This window comes from Corapipo altera, unplaced genomic scaffold, assembly GCF_003945725.1.
Source record: "Corapipo altera isolate COAL_440 unplaced genomic scaffold, ASM394572v1 51, whole genome shotgun sequence".
Classification (NCBI taxonomy): domain Eukaryota; kingdom Metazoa; phylum Chordata; class Aves; order Passeriformes; family Pipridae; genus Corapipo; species Corapipo altera.
In genome coordinates this window covers 7,492,894-7,510,259 of record NW_020884892.1, presented here as the reverse complement: position 1 = coordinate 7,510,259, position 17,366 = coordinate 7,492,894, and the positions used below count along the sequence as shown (strand labels likewise).

The window sequence follows — 17,366 nt, the reverse complement described above, 5'->3', positions numbered from 1 at the left end:
CCTATAAGCAAAGAGGAGGAAAAGAATTGCAGTTGAAAATATCCTTCTCTATTAAATTATATGCTACTTGCAGGGAACCTGTAAAAACTAGGGAATTTGGATATCCTATGACAAGCATGTAGCAAAAAGAGTACGTTATCATTGCACAGTGTGCTGTGCAACAGAAAATAATCACTTGTGCATGTACTAGGAAAGCCAAGACAAGAGAAGAGGTGCAAGCTGTCAGCCAGAACTGGTAAATCAAGAAGGATAAGACTGGAAGTAAGACCTGGGATTTAGTGGCTAATAACTCTATTGAAGGCAGTCCCAATAGGAAGCTGGATAAGTAAACATCACTAATAATGATTGAAGAATGTGATAATGTAGAAAGGCTCAAGGGAGAAACTTGTCCCTACGCATTTGCAGTAAAGTGCAAAATAAAAGGCAGTTCTGCCACAGGGCACAGACTGGTACTGTCATACAAGTGAGGTGTTTTGTACCCAGTGCAGTATAAGTAAGGTAGGTTTTACCAATTTGTAAGGAAATTGAGGGGCTTACTGCAGTTGCACTGGCTTGGTTTTTTTGTTCGTTTTGCTTAGCGCAGCTCTGAACTATCCCTGAATTCACTGTTCTCTGTTAGAGGTGGAGCTGACCCTCATGGAAGCATTGCCATCTTGATCTAGATATTAATACAAATTTGGTGAGTCTAGGCTGCAAATGTCATTCAGGATTTATGTTTTTCAACTGATGTCAATTCAAATGAAGCATGAGTCTGTACTTACGGTATCTTATTGCTGTTTCCCAAAAGTGTAGAGGTTACGTTTAGTCTTAATGAAAAATGATGATATGACTCACATTGCTGTTTTGGAGAGTATGAAGAAGAAATGCTGTCAGTGCTGAAGAACTTTTTGAGGATAAGAATTTCATCAGATGAGTGAAAAAAAAATTCAGGAGGAGTAAAAATTTGTAAAGTCTGCTTGACTTTTACTGCAGTTATACACAAGGAATATGGAAAACATGCCTCTGGAAAATCAGCTGATTTTAACAATAATTGCTGTATACAGGTCTTCAAAGGATAAGTCACACTTTATACAGGAATCAGCTTCACAGCTAGGATAAATCATCAGTGTCTTGTAGGAGCTGAAAATAACACTGAATTGTACTTGTTTTAGGATTTAGCCCTTTATTTTCATACTGTAGAAAACATGGGGTTTAGTGATCTCAGTCAAATAAGCAGAACCATACAAGAGTAAACAGGTTGTTAATCTGAAATCACCTTAGGGCCTTCTTCTGCTCCCACTGAAATCAATGTCTAAATTCCCATCAGTTTGAGTGGGATATTAAAGAAAGAAAAAAAAGCTCTAATATCCATGTTAATGTATTTGCTAAATATGTGAATTAATCAGCAGCTTGGTAAACTGGTTCAACAGCCTGATGCATTTGCTGAATCAACCTTGCTAAAACAGATGCACCATCTGCCTCACAGTTTCTAACATGCTGTTAAAACAAAGCCACATTTTTATAAAAATAAAGTTATAAGTTATTTTTGCTGTTATAAACCTTCATCTGTGCTCAGGCAAAACTGCTTGGAACAAGATGCTGTGTATCTCTAGTGCACAAAAATTAGCTTGCATATAAACTGTGTTTGTGGCAGAACTTTTAAACACAAGGAAAAGAAGATATGCTTGCTTCTTCACCGTGTCTTGAACCATATTTTTTAGATGTTTTCATAAATATCTCCCAAATACTGTAGAATTTTTTGCTTTGTCGTATTCATACTTCATATGTTGGAAAAAACTACAGAAAAACAAAGTGAAGACAGACTTCTGTTTGGTTGAAATAATTAACAAAATTCAGTCCAACCCTTACAGCAAAGCACAGGCTTTCAGAAATGCTAAGGGATTAAGCTTCTAAATATCCATGAACTTTCTTCACTTTAGTACTTTGGGAAAACCTCACCTTTAATCCCCACATTTACTGCTGTTTTTGTGAGCCAGTTTTACATCATTGGTAGCAGGTAGTTTTAATACTGGTATTTCACTAAGATCTCATTTTGTTGCTCGTTTTTACCTCTCTGCACTTTGCAAAGCACTGCACAAGGGGTCTTGAAGAGAAACAAAAAGACCATAGTCGGTACCAGGGGAAAATACAAACTGGGGTGGCTTTTTTCTGTTAAACTGTGTGCAGAGTAAAGCATTTTGCCTGAGGTGAAACTTCTAACACATGGGAACCCCAAGAAACTCTGGTCAGGCTGTAAACTTTGCATTTGCACGCAGGCAATTTTGTTTCTTCACCTGGTGCTTATTTACATTAATCCCACTCTCTATATATGGTTCCTTTCTAAGCAGGAGAAAGAAAGCAACCAGGGTGGGCCAAAGTCCATTTCTGGCCTTAACGAAATGACTGTCGTGTGCCAGGAGTTGTGAAGAATTTGTTTGGATATACCCCAGTATACCTGGAAGCCGTGTGTGTCCCTCAGTGCTTACTTTCTTTATAAATGTTTAATGTGTCCAGCTGTGTTTAACGTAGGGAAAGGAAGCTGTGGAAGGTACTAACAGGTTCATTATGGGGGACACCCTACCTACAGCCACCTTATTGATGCGCTGTTTTGGAACTGCAGCAACCCTGCCTCACCTTTAGACTGTTACTCTGGCAGAGTTCTGGGATATTTGAAACGTGCTGACAGTGATTTTCTGTTGTGCTGGCCCAGTTTAATAGGCAGTGTGTGTCATACGTGTGGGTCAGCCCTTATAGCTCTGCCTCTTGGTATTTCACAATTGTCTGTGAAGGTGTTGCTCAAGCAGAGTCCCAGCCCTGCAGCCACGATGTGCAGAGGTGTTGACTCTCCTGAATCAGATGTGGGCCCTTAGGCAATCCCTGCTGCAGCAGAGTTGTGTTCAAACTGCTGCAGCTCCTGCTGCTAAGTGATAATACCCTTTTTGACTGCCCCTGCAAATGTTTCCAAGAGCGGTGTTTTATTTGTGCATCAGCAAATGATCTGATATTTGCTAAGGGTTTGAATCCAGCCATTGAAGAATAATAAATGACTGTTTAGGTTGAGCTGAAATTTTGCAGCCTGATTCAGTTACAGTGGTGACTCACTTCGAGTTGGTTCTCACATGATTCACAAAGTGTATGGGTGACTCAACCCACAAATTTACTTAGCTCCCATGTTATTTTCCCTCTCAGCGAAAAAAAAAATCGGTTATAATAAATAATCACAGCAAACTTTGACTTACCCTGAGGTAAAATAAATATGTGTGTTGAAAGGCTGCATATTTGTAATAGTAAATTATTTAGTGAGGTAAGGATGAAATAATAGGATGTAGGAATTGTTAAACAAGAAAGAAATGTGACATGCATTTTTGTTTGCTTTTGTTGCATAGCAGATATAAATAAAGGAAGAATAGTTACTTTATCTATGATAGAGATGCTCAGAGAGGCTGTTTTGTCAGTGCTTATTGTTTTAGCCAGCCAATTCTTGGTATTTGTTCTCTGAAATAAGCAATTTTAGGTATGTCCATGTGTGGGTCCGGTATTTTAGAGTGAAGTCAACTCAGAAAATGTGAGATTCCTAGATTCTGAACTGGGTCTTTTTAGGATGCTTTAGGTTGACCACCCCTGTCTGAGAGATCTTGACTGAGTTCCTTTACAATATCCCAATTCAGAGGTAAGAAATTCTGTCCCAACAGGAGCTGTAAGACAGTAAGTTTTTCTTCAAAAGATGCACAGGCACATGGCTATAGTGTAAATACAGCTCAAATTACTATGAGTTTAGAGTTAGGTGGAAACATCAGCAAATAATTTTTTGGGTTGTCCCAAAAGGCTATAAATATCTAGGTAACTAAATACCTCTGAGCTTCTCAGCACTGAGTGACTAATCACCCTCCCTTTCATAAATGAACAACAAAGAATCTGGAAAATGAAGAAATTCTGCCATGTCAGCTGACTTGGTCTTTTGAAAGTTCATGAGCAAGCAGGAATGTTTCTTTACCTTACAAATGTCAGTATTATCCATAAATTAAACTTTAAAAGTCCATATTTTGTAGGGATTAAATTACAGGGACAAATAATGCATGGTTTGAAAGACTAAGGTGTGAATTCTGAATTCTCTGAAAAGATAGTTCTTTTGCAGGTTGTATCACTGGTTTGAGGAAACCTCAACAGGATTCAGGTAGGGCAAAAAATTTCTGAGAAATTTCTCTTGGATGGCGCTGGCAAACTCCCAAATACCAGGCTACATAAGTGATCGCCCTGAGAAAGGGTACCTAGGAAGAGTGACAGGATTAAAAATACCCAGCTAAAGGGCTTCTGTGCTAGAGAGAGAAGAATGAAAAGACTAAAAAATAACCATGCCGTGTCACATGCTGAACCACTGCAATGCAAAGGCCAGGGGAGCATTTCTGTGGCAGGCAGAATGCTGCTCTTTTATCACAAAGTTGCCAAGCAGCCACAAGCTGATTCAGGCTCTTTATAGAGAGTGAACTAAATGCACATGTTAGTTTGAACTTTCCCTTAGCTAAAGGAGAAGGTAAAAGGTTGGCTTTGTGCTCAAAGCACAGAGCTGGGATTTATTTACTTTTGGTTCTACCACTGTCTCCTTCTGGAACCTGAGGCCAAGTTATTCATCTCTTAATGCTACAGTCTCCCCATTTGTAAAATACATGGTACGTCACAATGGGTGTTTAAGGCTAAATTCTTTAATGTTTGTGAAGTGTTTTGGGACTGGACAGGACAGTTTTTAAATGCTGCAGTGCTACATGCAGAGTTATGCTAATTAGTGCCTTTTTAGACACTGATCCCGTACTGTATGTAGACTAATACTGCAAACTGGTCCAGTTTTAGTCTGTGGTACCTTTGGCCTTGCTGGTTCTGAGGTTGGTCTGGGACAGAATAATTTATTTCTGATTTGGTGGTTACGGTAATTGATGAAAAAAAAATTCCCCAGACTGTCCTTTGGAATACCCTGAGTTAACTGTTCCCTTAGGCTGTGCAAGCTGGCCTTTCAAAAAGCCTGATTTTTGGAGGCATAGTCTTAACAGTTTATGCATGGAATAGATATACTCCCAGTGGAAGAATCTACAAGAAAAAAGCTTATCCCTACAGACAGATACTGGCAGAAGCCAAAGACCTGCCATGAAGTGGCTCATTTCATAAGCATTGCCCATCAAATACAGACACCCCTTTGCACATATCACTGTGACCAGGTGGTGTTTTGATGGGTAAACCTCAGCTATGTTTTTCTAAACAATTTTTTTTAGTGTTTCTAAATGTGTTTTCCTATCACGACTGTTGGTAGATCATGTATGGAATATCATTAATTATCATGTATAACATGTCTGTTCTCTTATTGCTGATCTCCCATGTAAATACCCTTGTGGTTCTTTGCTGGTATGTCACAGCAGATGCTTTTGCTTTTTCTATTGCTGTAAACAAGCTGTTGTGACTGATACTTCTTTTCACCATATGTCCTGAACACTCCCAGTTCATCGTCGCATGTAATTTCCAGGATGCCTTGTAGGGTGTGTATGCCTCCACCCGATTTCAAAATCAGTGTAGCTCTCCATGGATTGACTAATGACTGCAAGGTGTAACTTACCATGCTGGTTTTGGCTGACAGTGCTGCTAAACGAACAGTTGTTTGCTTAACATGTCTTTCATGGTTCCCATGTGAAGTAACTTTTTCTGAGAAATTCAACATGCCTTCAGGTCTCCTGATAAGCATTTATTTGGCATGCTGTTGAGACCTAAAAGGAGCGTGACCCCAGCCTGTTGCCCTGAATACTGATAGTTTTGCCCTGTCCCTTAACCATGTCGTATGTTTGTATTGTCCTCATACATTTTGTTATGCTGATCTCATCATTCCTACATCCATCAAGCATCTGTAGAGTAGGAGTGGGTGGGTGGCGAGAACTAAGAAAACTGTGATGTACCTGTAAGGGTGTTGTGCTGATGCAGTGTATAAGATGTTGTAATTCTGTCCCACTGTGAGGGTCTAGGATTAATGGCCCATTTTCTTACATTTGTTTTCATTCATGTTGTTGTTTTAGGCCATTCTCAACGCTCTTCATAGAATAGGATATGCAGCACCAAAGAGGAATTGCTTGTGCACAGCAAACATATTTACTTGTTATTATAATGGGTGGTCATGCCTTGTTATTCACCTGTGATGTGTTGACCTTCCAGAAGGTCTGCCTGGCATTTCAGTAATAGCATATGTGATGGTACAGTATTGAGTGTGGTCAGGAATGGTGTCTCTACTAATCATTTTAATGAAAGCAGTCATGTGGAGGTGAACAGAAACTGAATTTAAATAGTAAACATGAAAGAAGTTCAGCTACAGGAAAGGGCATTCTTTGAACATTTCTCTCATCTGACTCTTTAGGTTTCTGAGCTTTTCTTTAGGTTGTCTGAGCTTTTGTCATATGTGTTGCTGGACTGTCCTCACAATATAATGTATTGCTGTTGGAGCTATAACTGGTGGGAAAGACTTTTTTCCTCTTGATACCTGGTGAAATTGTTCATGTTGCCTGTAGCAAATAGCATGCTAGCTCTTACTTTGATCGATCTGTGGCGGCACACTGTGTGATTATAGTTTATGTAGGTAAGAGAGGGTTTTATATAAGCATTTTCTTGAGGTTGGCACAGATGTCTATATGCAAATTTCTGTAGCTCCACAGTGGAACAGACAAAGCTGCATATCATAGAATCATGGAATCATAGAGTATCCTGAACTAGAAGGGACCCACAAGCATCATTGAGTCCGGGTCCTGGCCCTACACAAGACAAGCCCAAGAATAACACCATGTGCCTGAGAGTGTTGCCCAGACACTTCTTGAACTCAGACAGGCTTGGTGCTGCAGGGAGCCTATTCTAGTGCCCGGCCAGCCTCTGCGTGGAGAACCTTTTCCTAATATCCAGCCTAATTCCGTGACACAGCTTCATGCCATTCCCTCAGGTCTTATTCCACCAGGGAGCAGAGAGTGGTGCCTGCCTTTCTGCTTCCCCTTGTGAGGAAGCTGCTGATTTGCAGTGAGTTCTCCCCTCAGTCTTCTCTGTGCTGAATAAACAAAGTGACCTCAGCCACTCCACATATGGCTTCTCTAGACTGTTGACCATCTTTGTGGCCCTCCTTTTGGCTGCTTTTTAATAGATCTATATCATTCTTACGTTGTGGCACCCAAAACTGCACACAGGCCTAGAGGTGGGGCCTCACCAGTGCAGAGTGGTGTAATGCAGCTTCTCAGACATATGTTGGTTTTGCTAGCATAACACTAGAAGTTGCAGTTGCTGCCTTTTTTCTGCTCATATGTGTAAAGTCTATTAATTCTGGAAATTGCAGTAGAGAGCACCACTGTTTAAACTAGCCTTGGCTGTGCCCTTCTTTTCACCTTTCACTCTGAGGGTATGATTGAAGATGGTATGTTGATGCATACCTGCACTCAAACCTTCCGTGAGCCAAGAAAAAGATAAAAAGAGCCTGATGTAACTATGTCAATGTGTAACGTGGTGCCTGTGGAGAGGAAAAGGTTATTGACATTGTCTTTGCTACCAATGGATGCCTATGATGAATGTCCACATAATTTCTTTTACTCTTTGTGTCAGTATCAGCAACTTAGAAGCACTGCAGGGTCTCTTTTAGTATACACAGCTGGATCTTCCATATGGGATCTGGCCATAGTGCTCTCATTCATAATGAGGGCAGATCTTAGTGGTGGATTGTTATTTGTCTATGCTTGTGAATGTGTCTACATGCTATTTTTATGTTAAAGAGAAAATGTTGGAATGTTGGTAAAAACACCTGATGTTGCAGAAAGGAGTATGTTTGCACTACATGTGGTCCAGATCAAATCATTCTTTTATAATGTCTTGGATTTTAAATGTATTTTAAAATTGATTTAGTAACTGTTTTCTTGTGCTTGTTTATACCTGAAGGCCAAGTGTCTCCTCCAGCTGAGTACTGAACAGTTCTGGTTGAGTTTGTGACAGGCCCTCTGTTGCAGCAGTTTGCTGTGATGCTGACACAGGCAACTCATTTGAGTTTGTACAATTGTCCCCACTGCACTGGACACAGGATGTTCTATTTTCCTTTGCTCATTTTGTCAGATTTCATAGGATAAGGACTCTATGCTACTTCTTGGCTTTATGCAGCAGTCTGAGCATCTCTAATGATGTTAGTCTTTCATAGTCACTGAGCTCCTTTGGTACCAAGGTATTCCCATTCACAGTTGGATGTTGTGGTTGGTGATCTTTTATCTCCAGGTGCCTTTGAAAACTTTACATGCTATCACCTGGCAGTGCATATTTTTTTCTTATTTTTCTTCTTGCCACAACTTGTATCTGCCTAAAGAAAATGTGCCAAACTGGCTCTACTCCTGGAAGAAGTAATAGTTTTATGGATTGCTTTGTTTTGATTAAGGGAAAGTAAAGATTTCTTGTAGCATTTTATATATCTACAGAGTTCATTTTTACATCAACATTTATTATTCCTTTGTCTCCTGAAATAAGATATATTCTGTAGGATTTCCAAGGTCTCTGTAAACTTTCAAAGCTGTAAATGATTTGATGAAGTGGACTGTTTTTTTTTCAGTAGCCTCTTTTCCTGTCTTTCACAATGAATAGTAGCGTGTTCTGGTAAGGGGCAGAATTTAATGTGTGTGGTAGGGGACGAGTGGCTCAGCAGAAATGGTGCTTACCTCCTTTTTTTTCAGTTTGTCCTGTTTTGTCATAATTTTGGGATAGAAATGGCCTTTGGTTCCGAAGATGCTTAGCATTAAGGCTTTGACAGATGTCCACTCTTCTTTCCCACTTTGTGCTATTGCTGGCCATCATTGTACAGCACAGTCCATATTACCTGTAATCCAGTACTTCTGAAGACCTGTCAAAGGTACAGTTCCCTAGAATTTAATGTTGGTTTGAGAAACAGAAGGGAAAACCCCAATTACTGTTTTTAGGGGGTTCCCAAAGTGCTTTTTGCATTCTTAGAATATCTTAATATTGCCTATGTGATGACCTCCCTTTTATTTCTAGGTATTTATTCTTCAGATCAATCTAGATGTAATTGCTGCAAACAAGTACTTTTCAAGAAACTGTATTTTTGGCTGCCTGTGTGGCATGATGCTTCTTGTTCACACAGCACAAATAAATTGGGGTGGTTTCCTTTCACATTAGCCTGTGTATTGCTTTTGCTGGAGTTATCACACTGATCATGCATGTAGATTATGAGCTTCTGTGAAGCTGACTCCAAAATTGCGAGAGAGTGGAGGTTTTAAGAAAACTCTTGATGTTATTTCTGCTTTTTAATCATCTCTCATTCTGGACAGAGTTGTATTCACTGTTTTCATGCATGCTGTGTCATGCTGGTTGTTGTTAACATGTTTACTTTCACTACTCAGGGAAGTAAATTTGACTGCAAGGTTCGGTTTTCCCTATTGTTTGCATGAGAAATACCCTGAAACTGAGTTAAAATGATACTGAGTAGTTAATCTCTACATTTCATAGTTACTTTTACTGAAATGAATAATTACCTGGAGGTTACAGCTTCAGAGCAGGAAGCCTAACTGTAGTCAAAAGAAACTGAGCTTATGCTAATGAATTTTTGCTTTATGTCCTTTGCTTTGTATTAAAATGTGTCATAATGAATAACATTCTATTTCTTGTTCCTTACAGGTAAAACGAGAAAAACCAGAAATTATACCAGATTTAGAAAACTTGGTGCAAGAAAAATTAACTACAATTGAGAACAAGAACAGTGACTCAGATTTGAAAAGCAATGAAAAATACATGTATTTTATGGATCAGCTTAAAGAGATGAAAAAACAATGTAAGTCTGATTAAAAAAAAAAAAAAAGATTCTTTGAGTGCTAACCCGTAAGATGTGACTAACTGCCCTAAAATATAGAATGGCCACTTATGGCTTAAACTGGTGTGTGTGTTCTTACTTAAAAACTTATTTAAATTGATATCTGTGTAGAAAAAAGGCCAGTGTAATTACTTTGGTAGTTTTATTTAGACTCCCACAGTTCCTGCTGTGTTTGAATACAAATATCATGAAAATCCCATATTTTTTTTGGTAAGGTGGGTTTTGTCATTTGAAGACCTTTTGCATTTATTTTCTTAATTGATAGGATCTTCTAAAAAGATTAGGTAAGCTGTTTTCATTTGTCGCTTAAACAAATTGCTCCTGTTTCACAACTTAGGATGTGTTGCAACTCTTAAGAAGACCTTTGCTTTAATCGTAGAAGTATATTGTTGGAAAATGCTTACTGTATGTGTTCTCAGGTTTACAGCTTAGTGCACGCACCAGGAAACACTGCAACTTAGTAAAATCTGGTTTTCTTAATTCACATAATTTTTCTAGTGTTAAAATTTCAAGTTATATCTGCTTGAATTACCAGAAGAGTTGGAGAGAGAACAGTTCTGTTATTTATGCAACACAACAAAATTGTATGCTTTTATTGCCCCACACATATAGCAGTCATTAAAATATCACTCTGATTACTGGTTCTAGGAAAGTTCGTGGGCTCTGACACTATTTGTGTCGCTCTTCCCCAATCATGATTATGTTTTGAAATCATATTATTCTGCTTGCTGTCCCTTGACCCTCTTGCTGTACCTATTCCCTCCCACCCTACATTTTGATTTCAACATGAACTGGTATCTCAGGAACTTCAGGAGTCATAGATTAATGATTTATACCATTGGAAAAGGATATTCTGGACGCTTGCCTGTAGCTCTCCTTGAGTTTTGGGGCTTTTTGGAGCCCTATTCAAACCTCACTGGAAGTAGCAGAAAGAATTTGCCCACTGATTCCACTGGACTTCAGATTACTTCCCTAGAGAGTCTTATGGGGTGTGAGGACATGTTTGACAAAGTGAACTTTAGATCTGGTGTCTCAAGACTCCCTAGGATTAGAGCTTGAGGGCTTAATGTATTTGTTTCTCATCTTTATGGGTTTTAAGATTTTCGATTCGAGTATTAGCACTGATCTCTGAGTTTAATAGATCTTAGGACTACTCTAAGAATGAACATGCCAAGTTGTAGACCACAAAACAGTGTAATTTTCACTCCCTACATAACCATAAAATTATTACTGCCCCACCATTATGTTGTAATTCCTAATTTCCAGGTGTTTGTAACTAAGAAGATAAAAATCTTGATAACTGATTTCAGCTTTACTTTCCACCCTGTAATTGCCTGAGGAAGGGGTGTATGCCCTAGGAATAGATTCAGCTCAGGCTATGAGATTAAGTTCTAACTGGCAGACCTGTTGAAAAAAAACCCAAATTAAATAAACACCATAAAAATTATTCTTAATAAAATATGAGAATGTCATTCTGCTACTGCTGCCTGAAATCCAGATTTGTCTTACTAGCCACTTGACTTTTGTTTTGGTCATGTACAGAGGTCAGATTATGCCCAGAATGAAATGCATGATGATGTTGGGTGGCCTGCTGTGTTCTGTACAAGGACCAGCTGGGTCAGCTTGGGGTTTGTAGATTTCATGTTGGTTTTGATCAAGTAAATCCATCACATTTGCTGCTCTTGACATTTTTATTGCAATTTAAAAGATTTAATGAAAAATGGTTACTTAGCTTTCGCAAACAGTCTTGGATACAATATAGTGAACATGTATACAAGGGAACAGTCTGGTGCAGCCACCTTCTTTGGCAGTGAAGTGTTACCTCAGATCTGCAGATAGGTGGGAAATACAAAGTTAAGTTTTTGAAAGCAAGCACAATTCTGCTGCCTTAAACTAACATTAGTGTTGTGTCTTCTGCCTACATAATCTATTGATCCAGATGAAATTATTTTCCTATACTCTTTTCCTCTTCAAAAGGCTCTTTTACCAGGAAGGCTTCTAGAAGTTGTTGAGTGATAATGGATGACTGAAGATTGGTGGAGCCTGTTTATATTCACATACTTAAATTTGCTTCTATAGGATACAGTGACCTGGAACCTTTAAGACTGTCTAATTTCTCTATTTATTGTAGTTATGTCATCTTCTTGCCATTACCCTTTTCCTTCCTCTCTCCTTTTGTGTGTTTTTGTCACTCATACCTAGCCCTTAAAAAGACATGTGGAAACAAATATCAAAAATATATTCACAAGCTTAAAAATGATAGGTACATTCTTATAGGAATTCTTATAGGGCCTCTGGTTTTAACATCTTTGTGAGAGACTAAACACATGTACTCCATCTGGTACAAAAAACCACTTCTCATTATTGAGCTCTACATAGTAAATTATTATGTCAAGATGTATAATTGAGCACTGTCAGTATTATCTAAAGTACTAGATATAATCTTAAGCTGCTCCAGGGGAGGTTTAGGTTGGACATTAGAAGGAATTTCTTCACAGAAAGGGTGATTAGACATTGGAATGGACCGCCCAGGAAGGTGGTGGAGTCACTGTCCCTGAAGGTGTTTAAGGAAAGACTGGACATGGCACTTGGTGCCGTGGTCTGGTTGACACGGTGGTGTTCAGTCATAGTTTGGACTCAGTGATCCCAGAGGTCATTTCCAACCTGATTCTGTGATATGCCATGTTGAAAATAGTATTACTGTGAAGAAAGATTGGACTCAGAGGCAGGAATTTCAGAGTTGCAATACCAGCTGAGCTGGAGAGTCATGAAATCCATAAAAGACATTATGAGTTTCCATAAACTGGTGATTTACCTTATAGGACACTGTGTGTACATGTGTTTTTCATGTTAGGTTGTTTTTGGTTTTTTTTGGTAAAGAGAACATTAAGGTCATCCTGTTAAATATTCAATAGCCGTGCTTATATCTAGTCAACTGTGTATTCTTTAGTTTCTCCTGAGTTGTGATTTCAAAAGCATGAGCCCTGCAATTCTGGTCCCATCTTACAGCATATTACAATGTGTCTGCAAATTTTGGGACACACTTTAAAACTGCTTGATGTGAGTTACATGTATCAGTAACTTCAGCAAAAACTATCTGGTTAATATTTTGTTTTCAATCATTAGTCTTGCCAGGTTTGCGCACAGCTTAGTTCAAAATTCCAGGCCTGTTTCAAGAACACATATACAGTTGTGGTCCAATTTTTAGCTCTTTTCTGGGATTTGGTTTTGTTGCTAAATCACATAAAATATGAAAACTTCAGCCAAGTTTTCTCAGAGGGGCTTTCCTGGGGTTTTCTTTTGTTCCAGTCTTTTCTATCTCAAAGGAGCAGATGGGGTGGATGCTAAAATGATTTGCTGTCCAGGATGTGTTACCATTAATCATTGTGTATCTTTTATTCATAGTTCAACGTTTGTATTCTAGAATAGCTGAACAAGGAAACATTATATTCTCACATTGTCTTGCTACTTAAAAATTAGCTAGGATTTTAAGGGGAAAAAATTTCTCAACACAGTTTTTAGGTATAGTGCAGAGTGTGAAGCAGTTAAATACAACCTTATTTTAACAAAAAATTAAGAAAAGTAGTATGTTTTCTCTCTTGATATTTGCTGCCACAGTGATGAAAGGGAGCTGCATCGTTGTTCCCTGCCCCCTGACAGGTGACAGGCAGTACTGTAGGTAGCTCTAATACTCAGGGAGGAGAACGGAGCTGTATCACCTTCAGCTTGTCTTCTTCTCTTGGCAGTTCTGTGGGAAGGAGGCCTTCTTTGCTTTGAATTTCAGCAGCAGCTAAGGTGCAGAAATGAAATCGGGCAAGTGCATCTCTGGCAGTAAGGTTGATATCATGCCTCAGAGCAGTTTCTGTTCTGCTCATCTTTCAGACAGTTTTCAGGCATTTTCTCTCAATATGTGAGCCTTTATTATGCAGCTACTTCAGCTAGAGTTTGTGCAAAGTGATGCAAAATCTCCACCTCTGATAATATGTGTCAAAACACTGTCAGACAGGTTTTATGTGAACAGAAAGTGGTTTTTCTGAAGTCTGTTTTCAGAACTATCTTAGTTTCCTAAATTCCCACTTCTTACTTTTAATGGAAAACATTTTCATTTTTCCTCTAAGCCTTTTTAGAATGTAAGCAGTAGAAAGGAGCTTGATTAATTTTTCTTTTTTTTTAACCATTTCTTGTGCCCCTAAGTGGCTATATTATCTTTTCCAAATAATTGAGCACTTGGAGGCATATTCACTAAATCTGGTAATACCAGAAAGTTCTATATGATTGCTTGTGTGGTTTGTAAGGAGAACTTTTTTACCTTAACACTACATGACTGATGCTCTCCTTACCCATAAGGGTCCTGGATCTGCAAAGTACTTAGTGATCTTTTGAATAAGTGAAATGCTTAAGCAAGTTGCTTAAATTAAATTACTTGAGTAGATTCTTTGAAATTAGTGAGACTGCTGGCATGTTTCATTTCCTTATTGGAGCATAACCACAGTGCAGAACCTTGCAGGAGTGAGCCCATAGGAACTAAGCCTTGATTACTGCAGGAATTGTAACTTTGCATTTTGTATCTTCTGTAAGTTTAAAATCCCACCTTCTGTTTGAAGTTGTATTACTAAGTCTTTTTATTTCATGCCAGTATATATATATCTGTCTATCTCAAAGGCATCTTCTGGCACAGAGTATGAGAACTTTGCTTTCACAGAATGAAACTTAGATCTGTCTTTAATCTCTGTGTAACAGTTTAAATTTCTGATACTCTGTGAAGAGAGATAATCAGAAGGTATAATCTCTGCTCCTATGACCCTAGCTGCCACTGCTGTATTTGCTGAAGGTTATTTAGTGTCACATTTGGTGCACAAAGGATGGATGACAGGTCTCATAGCTTTTTGTAGCAGCTGACAACATGCACTTTGGAATCCTTGATAAATATGGGCTCTGTGAACACCCAACAGATGCACACTTCAGTCGTGATTTGGTGGAAAGTGCTAAGATTTGAGTGAATGACAATATTGCTGGTTATGCCAAAGTTTATGGAGTGAATTTGGCACATGTTGGAAAGATAATATTTTTTATGGGGGACAAATAATTTTGAGACTCAATAGTAGTTCAGGGAACTTTTTGTCACAGGAAAGCAGTCATTGTAGTGTAGTTTGGAAAATAGCAACACTGCAGTTGTAAAGATCTTTCTTGCCTTCTCCACTAAAGAAAAAAAAAGTCTCTGAGGCTTTGAAAGGAAAAAGTATGTATCATGATTTAACATTTTGTGAGGATGGATTTATAGTTGTTATCAATAAGCAAATATTTTGAAAGGAGATGATTTTAAATTCAATGTTCAAGTAGACACCATATGCCCTGTTGATACATGTATTTTAAGCGATGCATATGCTGAGAAATAATTATGAAAAAAAATGTTATTTTAGATGCAGTTTGGGATAGAAAAAATGACATTGTGAAAGGAATTCTCTTTAAATTCATAAAACAGTCTATCTGGAGGTTCCAGGAAAGAGTTTGATTTGCTTTTAGTAGGATAAGAAAACAAGCTGCAACGAGACAGTGAGTAGTATAATGCCTGACAAGTTTCATCCAATTAATCCTCACAACATCACACTGAGGTAGACAATTTTACTTCTCACCATATAACAGTGGTGAAACTTGAGGAAATAGTTGAAGTTTCTTGTGTGGAGTCACATAAGTGATTTGCAGATCTGAGTTTCTCTTCAGTTGTACCTGGCTTCTTAGTTGGCCTATTTTCGTCTTTATACTTGACAGGGTTGGCAGAGAATCACCTGAAAAAATAGCATTAGTGTATTTTTCTTTATATTTTAATGTAAAAAAATAAGTTAAAATCCCCTTACTGACTAATTATGAGAATTATAATTCAGCACAAGAGTTGAAATTTCCAACTGAAAGTGGGATTGGTGTTATGACAGTTTAGTGGTGTGTGTGGGATATGATCTTTTCATTTATGTAAAATTCCTTCTAGACAGGCCTTTGACTAGTAAAGAAATGAAAGAGGATCCTGCACTTAGAAAGGTCATTTGAAGTTCAAGAGACCTAGCTTTAGTTCTTTGCTTTGTTACCCTCTTCTTGTATTAGATCAAGTAATTTAGTTTCAGAACAGATCACTGGGAGTTAGGTGCCTAAAACTTTGTGGATCTGGACCTTACATCTATGTCTCTAATTCGGTTATGTGTATATTGTGTTTGTGGACTGTGAAGAAGAGACTAAGGAACATGGACTGGCTCAAATCCATGGTGCTCTGGGCTGGTACCCTATGGAGCAAAACAGCCATGTCCAGTTGAGTACAAAACACTCAACTGCCTTGAATCTCTTGTGGCACTAAAACATCATTATTGTCTTTTTGTGCTTTATTCAGTTCTAAGAGCTGTGTTTAAGACTGCCAGAGTAATGCCTTCATGGCATGATGCTGAGGTAGCAAGTTGCAGCCCCAAAGGAGTGACATGAATATGTTGAGGCATTTGTGTGAATGAGAGCTGAATTTTGGGTAGGGTTGAAGGACTATCCTGATAAGAGAAGTCTGGCATGGCTTTGTCCTTTTGGAACTGTCCTGTCTGGATATTTTCTGGAAGGAATTAGTTGACTTGCTCAGGAGTGAGCAAGCCCATTTGTAGTTTTGAAGGAATAGATGAGGGCCTGAGAATGGAATGAGTTACTCTATTTCACAGAGTTTTTTGAAAGATAAACAAGCTAGAGAAGCAAAGTAGATGAACAGGATGATCACATACTATAGCAGTGGGAGCTGGTACCCAAGACCAATAACCAAATTGTAAAATTACCATTACAGCTAGTGTCCTTGCGAGTTTGTTAAGAAGTACTAAGTCCAGAATGAATGAAACCATCAGAACTTTTCTTTTGCAATCTGGAATGACTTTTTCAGGTCAAAAATTTTGTAAATGCAGAAACTTGTGTTGGCAATAAATAATTCTGTTAGTGGATTAATGAAGAACATTAAATGCCGATAAGTCTGGTTTCTTTGATGAAATAATTGCTATTTTAATGTGATTGATCAAAACAAGAAGTTTCTTCGTTTGGCATTTAGAGATCTGACGTGGAATTCATAGTTAAAATGAAAGAGGAATCAACCCACCCCCTCAAGCAACTCTTCTCCATTGAAAGTAACCTGGAGTATAAGAGATCTGAGTTTCAGTCTTGGTGATTTACAATCAGAATTTGACTGACTCTTGGCCTACTAAGTGATTGACCTGTAGCTCTGGAATCAGTTTCTATCTCTCTCTCTGTCCAGTGTGTATTTAACTATATATAAAAATGGCAACAACGGCAGAAGGAAATACTGAGAGACACTGACCCTTCAGCCCTATAGTAAAGCACTCAGCTGAGGGAGGAGGTATCTTAATCAGAAAGAACATCAGATGTAGATCTCTCCTGTTATAAATATCTGCCTTTCTAATCAGCAAATGCTCAAGGGTAGGACCTTCTTATCTATTTCTGTGTCTGTCATCTGATCCCTACATACATTTTTAAAAGATCTGCATTTTATTCAATT

At 38.4% G+C, this 17,366-nt stretch overlaps 1 protein-coding gene across 5 annotated transcripts in view; it reads left to right on the top strand.

Moving 5' to 3' along the window:
* Positions 1-17,366, top strand: part of NSMCE2 (NSE2 (MMS21) homolog, SMC5-SMC6 complex SUMO ligase) — a 132,648-nt gene that overhangs the window by 50,844 nt on the left and 64,438 nt on the right. For all 5 annotated transcript variants that reach the window (XM_027645611.1, XM_027645610.1, XM_027645607.1 and 2 more), the window contains one exon: positions 9,649-9,802. In XM_027645611.1, the coding sequence (XP_027501412.1) occupies positions 9,649-9,802 (154 nt within the window). The remainder of the gene's footprint in view (positions 1-9,648; positions 9,803-17,366) is intronic.